The 13,227-nt window shown below is 34.1% G+C and overlaps 1 protein-coding gene and 1 pseudogene across 1 annotated transcript; both read left to right on the top strand.

The window, feature by feature from the left end:
* The first annotated feature begins 831 nt into the window (after positions 1 to 831).
* LOC110021768 lies at positions 832 to 2,979 on the top strand. Its single transcript, XM_020720393.1, has 3 exons — positions 832 to 1,906; positions 1,983 to 2,579; positions 2,672 to 2,979. The coding sequence occupies exons 1-3, from the start codon at positions 1,099 to 1,101 to the stop codon at positions 2,872 to 2,874; spliced, it is 1,608 nt and encodes a 535-aa protein (XP_020576052.1). The 5' UTR covers positions 832 to 1,098; the 3' UTR covers positions 2,875 to 2,979.
* A 9,808-nt stretch (positions 2,980 to 12,787) lies between these two features.
* The window catches only part of LOC110021772, an 11,910-nt pseudogene continuing 11,470 nt past the window's right edge, over positions 12,788 to 13,227 (top strand).

Here is a 13,227-nt window from a genome sequence, read left to right as displayed (position 1 = left end):
TGGCTACTCACACCTCAAAGTCTCTTATTATTTCTCCTAAAAATTATTCAACTTTCCAAGGCTGTTAATAATAATATATTTAAGTTGAAGATAGTTTAGATGACAGGAAACTAATTGACGAAGTATTGGCTTACAATATATAATTAGTAATCAATATAACTAATATATAATTTATCTTATTTAAACTAAATTGTGTTTAAATATATTGAATAAGGAGTTAAGACAGTGAGAAGAACAAAGTAGAATGTATTCGAACGATATTTTATTTTAAGCAACCGAAACTTCATAGGAGAGTTTTTTCAACAGTAACATTTTAATGTGAGTTTTTGAAAGACAATGTGCTCTCAAAAGAAGCCTAAGTAAAACATAACCAGTCTTATAAATTTTCAAATTATAATATGCCATATTGATATGTTCAATTTTTTTTAATCTTTCATGTCTTTTAGAGTAGATATTATAAATTTCAACCTCTAATATAAAACATGTTAATGGTCTTACCTTGAACATATGGAGAGATTAACATAAATGAGTTTCACTTAGTGCTTAATTCAAACACATTTTTAGCATCATGATTGCTTAATATAACTATTCTAAGAGTTTCCACTAGCCCCATAAATAATTACTCCCCAAGTGTGAACCCTCAACTTCTTTCATTTCTTTGACAAGAGAATATAAAAAACTCGTTTAATATTTAATTTTTTAAAGAATCCGCACACAGTATGTGGATTTCGTTCGCTATTCGCGGGAAGTTGGCGCAGAGGATGGCGAGCCGAGCGGACAAAGTACAAACTTTTAAGTTTCAAGTAAAGATTTAAAATCCACACCCCTCCCTCCACTTCGTCTTCTACCTCCCATCACTTCTCCTGTAATCAGTTTGAGTCGGAAAAAGCTTGTCTTTTACCAAGAATCAGTTCTGCTGTAATCTGTTTCAGTCCGAAACAACTTCGCCTGAAGGATTCGTCTCCGAATACTTCGTCGCCTTCACCTATCTGAAACCACATCGCCTCTGCTTCGAAAGTATTTGTCTCCGAATACTTTGTCGCCTTCTCCTATCCGAAACCACTTTGCAGCTTTTTTCTTCTCAAAATACGTTCAAGAATGTTCACTGCCACAGCCTCTGCTTGCGCCGTCGCAATTCGCGGGTTGCTGCATTCCTTTCGCCAACATATGCATAAACCTCCACTAAAATTCCCCATCTCTTCATTCCACTTTTCTAACACTTTTCTCAATCTACCCGCTTCCAAAAAACCGTGCGAACCTATGGCAATCAAGAAGAATTTCTATCCTGAATCTCTGAACGACTTCTTGAATTTAAACCGAGATTCAGCTGTTTCTACTGTTGCGCACACACAGAACGCCACTAAAGACCAAACAACACCAAAGGTGAAACTCACACCCAAGGTGAAACTCTTGTGCAGCTTTGGTGGCAAGTTTATGCCCCAACATGGTGACGGAAATCTACAATACATTGGCGGACAATCACGTATTATTGCCATCAGTCGTGATACCACTATTCAGGAGTTTTATTGCAAGATGCAAGATATCTATGGCGGTCCTGTACGCATCTGCTACCAACTTCCCGATGAAAGTCTTGACACTCTTGTCTCGGTTTATTCTACTAAGGATTTTGAGAATATGATGGAGGAGACAGATTATCTCTCAAGAGCCTCAAAATATGAATCCACTAAGCTTTGGTTATTTCTCTTCTCTTCATCCGGTCTAGAGGATGTTTCGGGTATATTCGATAGTACAGTTCTTAATGATTGCGGGCTGAGTTATATTAACACAACCAATAAAGCATTCGCTTCTGAGTCAAATGTCAACAGTAGGAATTCGAAAGCCGGCACTATACATGCCACCTCCACTGTAAACTTAAGTGCGAGATGTGAAGAATTCAACATTAAATGTATGTATGATACTATAATTTTCGCTATTATTGTTACAATTTTTTTCTCTTAATATATTAATAAAATATTTTATAGGGAATGATGATATTTCAGCGCTGGAGCAACAGAAACTTCCAGCCCATTCCAATGTTGTTGACACGAGAAATGTGGGCAACCAACTTGGCAAGGTGAAACTCCTCTGCAGCTTTGGCGGAAAGTTTATGCCCCAGCGTAGTGAAGGAAATCTACGTTATGTTGGCGGACAATCACGTATTATTGCCATCCATCGTGATACCACCATTCACAAGTTTTTATACAAGATGCAGAATGTCTATGGCGGCCCTGTTCGCATCTGCTACCAACTTCCTAATGAAAGTCTCGACACTCTTGTCTCGGTTTACTCTATTGAGGATTTTAAGAATATGATGGAGGAGATTGACTATCTCTCAAAAGCCTCAAAATGTGGATGTACTAAGCTTTGGTTATTTCTCTTCTCTGTATTCGGTCTAGAGGATCTTTCAGATAGATTCAATAGTGCAGTTTTTAATTATTGCGGGCTGAGTTCTATTAACACAACCAATAAAACACTCTCTTTTGAGACAAATGTCAACGGGAGGCATTCGAAAGAAGACACTATACATGTCACCTCCACTCTAAACATAAACACAAGAGATAAAGTATTCATCAATGAAGGTATGTCTGATACTATACTTTTCAATATTATTGTTATGTTTTTTCTATTAATATATTAATAAAATATTCTATAATGAATGATGATATTTCAGCATTGGAGCATCAGAAATTTTCACCTCATTCCAATGTAGTTGACATGAGAAATGTGGGCAACCAGCTTGACAAAGATATTAGAAGGCGACCGATGCATCAACAACAACCACATGGTTACAGAACATATGATGCAAGTTTAAAAAGGCTTCGGTCTCAGCTTTCAGACATATTCAATAACAACCGCATGAATAATATAAACTAGTATTTATGATCTAGTTAAGCGAAGAAAAAGTTAGTTCTTTAGTCATTTGTAAAGCATGTTATTATTTTTTTAAGCAAAAAGTTTTTGTCATTACATTATATAATAAATGATGCATCTAAAGCGAGAAAATCATTGTTCTTCTCTTCATTATTTTTATTTTTATGCTAACATGTATGTTATGAAATTCAAATGTGTTCAATTCCTTCTAAAAATTCTTGAGATGAAATGCCCCTTAATTTTGAATCTTTATGCATTGTATTACTTCATTAAAAAAGACATAAACTATTCTCTTCTTCTATGATGAATTAAATTTCTTTGATTATTCAATATCATTATGGTCTTATTTATTCATTGTCAAAGCTGAGAGACTCGCCTAAAAATAATATAAGTAAAATATGAAGCATCAATTATATATATATATATATATATATATATATATATGATTAGAAATTAAAGAGAAGCAAGTCACTGTACAAGTAAAAAAGAATATTTAAGTCCACATGATACACATGCATAGCATAAGCAGAATTAGATAAAAGAACAGTAGATTTAGATTCTTACAAGAATTAAAAATCGATTGATTCAGAAGAAAAAATCATCATAAAGACAAAAACAAATAAGACATTTCTCCATCTATCCTAGGATATGCTAAAGTTTCTTGAGGACTCCTTATGCCAACTATGATATATTAGAAGAGCCAAGAAAAAAGGTTGACTAAAACACTTAAGATTATCTATGGTGGATCTATTAAATCTATTGAATCAATCAAAGCTCAGTAGGATAGGTTACTGGCTCATTATCTAAGGACTTAATGCAGTATAAAATGAGATACATATATCATGAAATGGTTTGCTTGAAAAGCTGAGAGCTAGCTAGTGTCAACTTGGTAGACCAAATTCAGTGGAGTTAACCAAGGCCAAAAACCCCAATAAGTACAAGAAAATGAATCTCATCCACTGGAAGTCTTGTTAGGTGAGGACGCCGCACCTACGACTAACCGTTGCGATCCAAGAGAGGTTCTATATATATTTTTCTCCGCCCAATCACTGTCGATGTCCACACCTTCCGCATTTGTAGGCAATATTTTTCCTTCCACAGAGTCCATCTGTTTTCAGTTCTATTCAGGTGTGATATTTATTTTATAATCTAACAAAAACAAGGAAGATTTAAGTATATACCACTCAATTCTTTGTATTTACATTTCGAACACTTAATGTTCAATTTTTAATATAGTGGTATTTTTTAGGTGATATGAAAGATTCGGGTGATATAAATGCAAAAAAACAAACTTTAGATGGTGGATATGTTAATGCATAGGCATTGGGAGGTATGTATGTAAATGCTTCTAAAAACAATTAAGAATCAATTGTTTGTCTCTGAAAGCTTGGTCAGTCTGTATCATCGTGGGGCTAAAGCCTTTCATGTCTTGCCAGGCTTTAATTTGGAATTGCTTATTTGAGTTTTGGTTAAAGTTGATGTCTTGCTGAAATTTTCATAATTGCTATTTTATATCAATTACTTTGGCTTCACACTTTATACTTGTTGTTCTCTCGACAAAATTCAATTCTTCAGAGGCTATAGAATCAGGCTTTGGGTATCGGCAGTGGCTCCATTAACAAACTGAAAAATGATGCATTGTTAGCTGCAGCATCAGAGATAAGCTATTTTTAAGTATTTACATATCTAATTCCTAAACTTAATTTTTTACATACATGCCACCTTATCTATGAATGAAAATGTGTATTTCACTTTTTAGAAGTTAAAATGGTGGTATTTTTGATTTGATGTGAAAGGTTTGGATGGTATAAATGTAAAAAGTAAAGTTCAGGTGTTAGATGTATAAATATATAGAAATTGAGTGGTATGTATTGAAATGTCCCAAAATAGAATTATAATATATACATATTTCTCGATTGGGCCTAGCAAAGAAACCAGAAATAAAATGGGGAAAACATATCTGGTTATGATGGGAAATGTGGCAATGAAACTTCAAAAAAATCTTATTTCAGAATTCCTCATCAAAGCAGAAACTGGTAAAATATGTGAATTAACTTGTGAGGCTTCAAAACAGAAAATAAGGTTGGTTGTTAGCACATTTGCAAACAGCAAGCCAACTTATGCCAAAACCAATCTCAGCCATGGAAAAATTTAATGTGGATTATAAGCAAAGTTCAAATAGCAGCGAGAAAGTAAGAAAAAAAAAGGGAATTTACATACATAGCACAGAATTCTTATGTATTTACATACTTCACACCTAAACTTCCATTTTTACACACAATACTTTAACCACTTTTCTAAAGTGAAATAAACCTTTTCAGGTATAGGTTTAAAGCACCAAAATATATGTGCATAAAAAATGAAAGATTAGATGTGAAATAAGTAAATACATAAGAATTCTGTGCTAGGTATGTAAATTTCCCAAGAAAAAAACACTGCAATTTGTTTCAGTAAACAGAAACATGACTGTTCTTAGGTTTTGAATTGCCTGGGCTTCTCAAGTAGATATTGTTCTCATTTTCATGCATTTGACCCTTAATGAGATTGCATACCTTCAGTTTCATTTACATTGCGTAAAATTGTATTCAACAAAAAATATGTAAGAATAAGTCTAGAAGAGACATGTATAGGGCACAAAAAAGAAAGAAAGGGACAGTTACTTACATACCATGCAATTCTTGTGTATTTATATATCTAACACCCAAACATCAATATTTAAATGCATATCACTTTGGATGAAATAAGAAAGTTTAGTTGTTAGATATGTAAATACATAGAAATTGTGTGGCATGTATGCGAATTTACCAAGAAAAAAACACAGGAAACTTTCCCAAGGATTTTTGCTTCCTCTAGAACTGAACCTTCAACCATGGAGACTAAATCCAATTAAGCCTGCATTCCCCGAGAAAAAACTATTAACTGGTTGCCATTGACAGGCTCACATAAGCGACAAGCTTGTAGAGCCTAATGCAAGCAAGTCTACTAGAGTAAACTTTGGATTGTTATGACCAATTTGAGGGCCAGCATCAGACCCCCTGATTGTTGATTTTAATCACTTTACTTTTATCAGAATTACTTGAATCTCACATTTGTACTTGTAATGTGAATGATGAAAAAAAATAATTTTAATATATAAATTAGATTGGTATGTATAATTATCCACAAAAAGAAATGTATTTGCCCCATAAGTTTTTTAATTCATTCACTATATTATCGACGCAAATATGAACAATTTTTTTAGCTCAACTTTCAAATGATTCTTATCATTCAATATCACAGGATGCTCCATTTTAAAAGCTAGCTACTATGAAAAGGAATTTCTTTAGAGTGTGAATAAAATATAATTTTAAACACTAAAACAGACCATATGAGATGCTATATTAAAATAACAACTACATTATTTTCTTTATGATAGTGTTACACATTTCATAGCCAGATTTTTCCATCTGAAAATAAAATTAACTAAAATATTGTTGTTCTTCTGCTGAAAATAAAATTTCTAAAATAGATCTATGCATGAAAATGTGTATTCCGGGAAATTTGTTCTGTTCATTCCAATTTTTTCTGTCTTTACGTCTCTTCCAAACATATTGGTGATTTTCAGCTGGTCCCCGTGATCACCTTCACTAGCAAACAAACTTTGGAAAGGCTGTTGAAGCACAACCCATAAGTTGTAAACCTGTTAGTTATAGTTTTGTATTTGCAGTTATTTTCTTCTTGCTTTCATGCAGTCCTTTCAAGTAACTCAATAATCTTGCTTGTTTTCTAGTTTTTTATGGTTTTCTGTATCAAATAGTCATTTTTACTGTCTTATAATGGAGATGTTGGTTACATCCTCTTGCAAAGGGATACTATATATGCCTAGTATGTAATACCTCAAAATTTCATAGTGGCTATTAGAAAATTTCTCCCCCCCCCAAAAGATTTATACCCTATTTTTCAAACATCACAAGTCCAAATCATTTTCTTATTAAATGTTTATATTTTATTTTGATCATTATAATACATAAAAGTTATATAAATGATTTTGTATTGTTAACTAATTTGCTATTAAATTTATTTCCTAATGTTTTTTTTAATAAAATTATCTTCACAATTTCTATCTATTCCGACAAAGGCAAAGCATGCCACCGATGTGATTGTATACTAGTTTCTAGTGGATCCTTCCAAAAGTTTACATAGAAACAAATGGTTTCAAAATTACAGATTACCCTCTCAAATATCTTGGCTTTCCTCTAATAGAACAGTCTCATTGTGACGCAGTTGTGGAGAAGGTCTCTTCAAAAATTCAATGATGGACTACCTCATTCCTTTCAGATGGTGGCAGAATTACATTACTCAAGAGCAACCTCACAACCTTCTCCCTTTATATTCTCCAAATGGTCAAACTTAAGAGGAGTACCTAAAGGCTGCTTGAGATCACCTTCAATAAATTTACGTGGGAGAACCACCAAAAGCAAATGCATTTGAGTAATTGGGAGAAGCTTTGCAAACCTGTAGCAAAGGAGGGATGGAGTCCCAAAATGTATCCAATATTAAGATTATTATATTAAAAATATTTTAAGAACTTATAATATTTCGGCTACCTTAAATATTAGAGGGACAAGGAAACCATCATATGTGTTTATTTGAATAATTAGAGTTGTAATTTCTCCATAATTAAAAAATTGTAAAATCTATAGTTATTGCAATAGGACAAGATCATTAATTAGGCGAACTTGAGTAAAATTATTATGTTTTTTGTGTTGATCCTCATTTTTGTTTTATATTTTATCAATCTCAGTGAGTGAAATATAGTTTAATTATTTACTAACAAGTTGTTTAATAAAATGTGAGTATAATTTATTTGTTTCCTATACATTTATGAAAAATACAAATGGTGTTAAAGAAAATGTGTCAAATATTAAATTCATTTTGCATTTGCTAATTTGTAGTATTTGTTTGCTCTAACCATCAAGATCAATGACCATAATTATTATGACACAAAATATGCATAAATAAATTAATAAATCTATGACTTTGCCCAAACAAAGCCTTAAAGTTCATTATCAAACAAGTTTTTCTAGAATCATGAGCAATAAATCATAAAATATGTCGCTATACAAACTCAGTCAAATATCTATATGTATATGTATAAAACTAAACAAAAATAAATCTACAAAAAATATGATATCAAGGCAATTTGAGGATACTTAGTATTTCAAAGATTGATTGAGGGGAAATGGGATAGACAAAGATTTTTGCGACTTATATAATGATTAGGGAGGGAGAGAGAAAAAGCAGCCAAAGCTTCTTTGTTAATTATTTTTGTAGAGCCCTAATGCTCCCTAAGGAGTGTACTTATAATGTTATTATACATAGTACTTCATATATACCTATAAGCAACCCAACATATTCTTTACTTAACACTACATTTCCCTTTACATTGAACATGTGCTCAAAGTCAAGCAAGCACACATAAAGAAAAAAAGATCAAATTTAAGTTGTCAACTAATCCATACAAGAAGATCTATGCAAAGGCAGACAAATATTGGTGCAAGATCAATGTAAAAGCCAAAGACAATATATAAACATGTAGATTATTCTTCATTCAAAATTCTCAAAATAAGTCAAAGGATAACCGGTTTCCCTCCAAAAGCATTATAAAATAATTAAAAAGCTTCATATCAAAGCCTTTAATGCTACAGTTGGTCACACCAAACATATAAGAGTATAGAAAATTTGCATGCTCACAAGAAAGATCCCTCCATTTCCTTAATTTGTTTTAATCAACATAATCTCTTTATAGAAAAATTTTTACTATATACATATATATATGTATGTATGTGTGTATGTATGTATGTATGTATCTATATGTATGTATGTATGCATGTATGTATATGTATGTATGCATGTAAGCATAAACATGTATGTATGCATGTGTATATATATATATATATATATATATATATATCAATACTGACTGACAAATTCAAGCAGAAGGTGACTATCCCTTTATTAAGAATGCAAGTAGAAAAAGTGGGAAGACAACATTCTTTTTATCCACGTCAGAAATTTCAACGCTGACTGACAAATTCAAATTTGTTTTTATTGAGAAATTTCAGTGGGAACACCCATCTATATAAATTATCAGGAAAAGTTTTGATGACCTCAAATTAACAGGAAAGTGGAAAGTGGGGCTCATGGATGGGAGACATGTATTGATTCAGTTAACCATGCCTGAGGACTACACTCGGATTTTTTCTAGAATATATCTTAACATCGCTGGTAAACTTATGAAGCTACTCAAGTGGTCTCCTGATTTCGATCCAAATCATGAGACTCCCATTGTATCAATATGGTTTAGTTTACCTGGTCTCAAGCTGCATTTTTTTCACCATCAGCTTCTCTATTCTATTGGGGTCATCCTTGGGAATCCTTTGAAACTAGATCTACCTACTTTCAACCTAACCAGACCCTCAGTGGCCAGAATACTTGTGGAAATGGATATTACTTTACCCGATGTTACTGAAGTCTGGCTGGGCACAACTCATAATGGTTATTGGCAACAAATCGTTATGGAGCACAAGCCCCCATATTGTACCCACTGTAAAATGTTTGGTCATGTTCTTGATAAATGCCACAAGTTTCATCCAAATTTGAAATCTAAGATTCAAGTGAATAAGGATGGGTCTAACCCCACTGCTCTGGACATTTTAGTTCCACCTTGAGAGGATACTACCAGACAGGAGGTGTCTGTTGCCCCTGAGGACCCCCCATGACACTGCTGTTACTGTTACTGCGAGTGATGTGATTAAAATGGGCTTTTTAAAAAAAAAAAATTCATTTAGGGAAGGCCTTTAAAAATGGGCTTTTAAATTATGCATGGTGGGCTAAGTGAAAGTTTGTCTTGAAACATAATTTGACTTTGGGCCTAAGTATGGTGAAATTGAGTTTGAAATAGTTCAGGTGGGCATTGGTGGCAAATTGGGAGTTTTGGTGAAAATTGGGTCACTTTGGTATTTTTTGGAAATTTAGGACAATTTAAATAATTTTAAGGTGTGTGGAAATCCTTAGGTCAATTGGGTAATTTGGAGGGGTTTAAAATGGCTTTGGTGTAGAAATGGGAATTTTGGGGCCATAGGAGCATTTTGGGAATTTAGGGTGTTTTGGTCAATTTTGGGAAATTTGAGGTGAAGTTGGGTAATTTGAATAATTTGAGGTGGTTTAGAATGACTTTTGGTGGGAGATGAGAATATTGGATAATTTTGACAATTTTTGGGTTCCATGGGTATTTTGGTAATTTTGGAAAAATTTTGGGTGGGGTGAACATACAAGCCATGAAGCTACCCTAAAGCCACAAGAGCCATGTGAGGACTCATTTTGGATCCTCCATATATTGGTCTTAGCCATCTTAGCCAAAGGCCAAGTGCTTGGGACCACTCATATGAGTTTCCAAAAGGAGTTAGGAGGTAGGTTCAAGTGTATGTGTGTGTGAGACCAAGACCAAGCCACCCAAAGTCATCCTAAGGCTCCATTGATCTTATAGGAGTTCTCTCTAAGCTTCCTCATGTTAGTTTCAACCTTTTAAGTACTAGAAGTTAGAACTATACATGTGAAACTCAAGAAAAAATAAGGAAATGTTTATAATTTTGAAGGGATGTAGGTTCCATCACTAAGCTTCTAGGATAGTCGACAAGAAAATACTATGGTAAATCCTAAGCTTCTAGAGAAGAGAAACTTAGATCTCACAAAAAATGAGGTCAATTGGACCATGCAGTGAGCCAACTAAAAAAAATGGCTGAAGGGTGTGGCATGGCCACCTGGGCGTGGTCACGCCCCATATGGTGTGGTCACGCCCCATATGGCGTGGTCACAACCCACATGACGTGGTCACGCCTACCCTGTTTGGGGGTTATTTCATGGTTTTTTGATGATTTAGGCCACGTTGCAAGATTTAGAAGGTCCTCTGTAAGTGAAATTGATGTTCCAGATGCATCTGCGTTTTTTGTTCCGTTATTCGAAGTCATCTAAAGCATAATTCCTCATGAGTGAGCCAATTTAGGGTGTGATTTGTTCGTGTTACACCAAACAAAACTCGTCCAATCGGGACCGTCTCATCAATGTAATGTTGGCCGGCCCTTTGCCTCATCGACAGCCAAAGCATAGCAATATGATCTTGGCCACATGCCAGAGGATCGAATACAAATATCTCAAGCCTTGGGGAGTCATATGTGCGTGAAGCATACCCTAATGTCATTCGAGCCGACATCGTAAGCCAATGACATCAAATAATAATGTCAACACTGACCTACAAAATTTTTAGGATGTGGTGCTCTTGATGGAATAGATTCTCCAGAATTCTGATCCTACCACCATTAACAAAAGTGAAAGTAATGCATTGTTAGCTGCAACAACAGAGAAAAGCTATACAGATAAAGAATCACCAATTGAGGAAAATACAAGAGGCCTTAAGTGTGCTATGATACAGTCCATCTGCATACTTTGAATTATTAAACCTCCTCAATGTGAAATATAAAATGGCAAATGATAACCTGTAATGTAGTTCAGGATTTCATCCTTTGCAAAATTTTCAAAATTTCATGCTTTCACATAATTAATTTAAATATTAAATGCTTCGTAAACTATACAAATCTCACCACTTCATCAACCATTAGTTAATATACTTACATAATTCTATTTTTCTATAGTGGTCATTCTAAAATATATTGCAAATTCCTTCATTTTTTCATTAAAATCATTTAGCTGTTCCACTCACCAAAAATTCAGCTTATTAATTGGCTTACTGATCCAATTTTTTCTTGTATCTTTTTAAATATCATCAAACATTATCCTAACATTACCAATATTTTCAAATTTATTTTGAAGTTCCATAGCTTTTCAGTACACAAATAAGTCGAGCAACACAAGCATACATCTACTGGACTGTAAAAATATTGAAGCCATTATATAATTTGAATTCTCATCAACACAAGAGACATATAAAATAATTTTCAGGACCAACAAGAGCTTAAGCATATGCTTGCAGAGCATTCTTGTTAGTGAAAAACAACTAAAATAACTATATTATTTGAATAAAATATATATGCAGCATGTAAGAATATTATCTCTTGATAATTAATTTCACCAAAATTTTTCCTTTCCATTCTATGCAGCATCATCTTTTTCATTTTGCTTGATTTATTTTAATGAGTAATATGTTGAGGAAGGTGGAGACCCGGTCCACTTCCTATTACAGAAGACTCATATTTATAGAAATCATTTTATAAATTGATTCAAATTTATTTGCTCTTAATTGATTTCCTAAGCTTCTCGTGCCACCAGATATTCTTCCCGGTTTGGAACGCCGCGTCTTTCTTTTCTTAGCTCTTCCCGCCTCTGTTATTTTGCAAATTAATCCTTGCTTTTGTGGGCTGGAAAAGAAGAATTAATTTATGCTTTCCTTTTATGGTTTTTGGAAAAGTAACAAGCGGGAAACAGAGAAAAAAGGAATCTTGTTTCTTTCCTATGGTGGGTCCTGCCATCCTTTCTTCAAAGCAGAAGATATTGGCTTTAAATAGCTTAAGCAACAGGTTCTCCTTCATGTTTTACGGTGGAGAAAAGGATTCACAAAAAGCTTGCTACTCCTCCAAATTTACTTCTTCGGTTGAATATCTCTGTGGTGGGGAGATTGAGAGTAAAGGAGAATAGATAAACAGGGAGAGAGAGTTTTCTTGTAAGTCGACGTGGTTGACGGTGTGATCCTCAAAGCTAATAAAATCCTCTGCAGCTCCGTGGACGTAGGCAATTTGCCGAACCACGTAAATCTTGTGTCGTTTTTCTGGTGATTTTTCTCGATCTAATTTTTCGCTTTATTGTCGTCGATTTTTTTATAACAATTGGTATCAAAGCCTTGGTTCGGATCTGAGGAAGAACGATGGCCGGAGACGAAGTGAAGGTTTCAGGGATCGAGAAGTTCGACGGCACGGATTTTGGATACTGGAGGATGCAGATAGAGAATTACCTCTATGGGAAGAAACTCCATCTTCCACTACTGGGAAAACGACCAGAGAAGATGGAAGAGGCTGATTGGAATCTGTTGGATCGACAAGTTCTGGGGGTTATTCGATTAACCCTATCGAGGTCCGTTGCTCACAATGTCATAAAGGAGAGGACGACGGCAGATCTTATGGCGGCTTTATCAAGTATGTATGAAAAGCCATCTGCGAATAACAAGGTGCACTTGATGAAAAAGTTATTCAACCTGAAGATGGCGGAAGGTGTGTCGGTTGTTCAACATTTGAATGATTTCAACACTATTACAAATCAACTATCGTCCGTTGAAATTGATTTTGACGATGAGATTCGTGCACTGAC

This window comes from Phalaenopsis equestris, unplaced genomic scaffold, assembly GCF_001263595.1.
Source record: "Phalaenopsis equestris unplaced genomic scaffold, ASM126359v1 Scaffold000144, whole genome shotgun sequence".
Classification (NCBI taxonomy): Eukaryota; Viridiplantae; Streptophyta; class Magnoliopsida; order Asparagales; family Orchidaceae; genus Phalaenopsis; species Phalaenopsis equestris.
The sequence above is the reverse complement of the archived record's forward strand: the minus strand, read 5'-3'. Positions and strand labels throughout refer to the sequence as shown.

Coding starts and splice junctions, on each gene's coding strand:
- LOC110021768 (XM_020720393.1), top strand. CDS start 1,099: ATGTTCACTGCCACAGCCTCTGCTTGCGCCGTCGCAATTCGCGGGTTG. Junction 1,907..1,982: donor TGAAGAATTCAACATTAAAT/GTATGTATGATA, acceptor AATATTTTATAG/GGAATGATGATATTTCAGCG. Junction 2,580..2,671: donor TAAAGTATTCATCAATGAAG/GTATGTCTGATA, acceptor ATGATATTTCAG/CATTGGAGCATCAGAAATTT.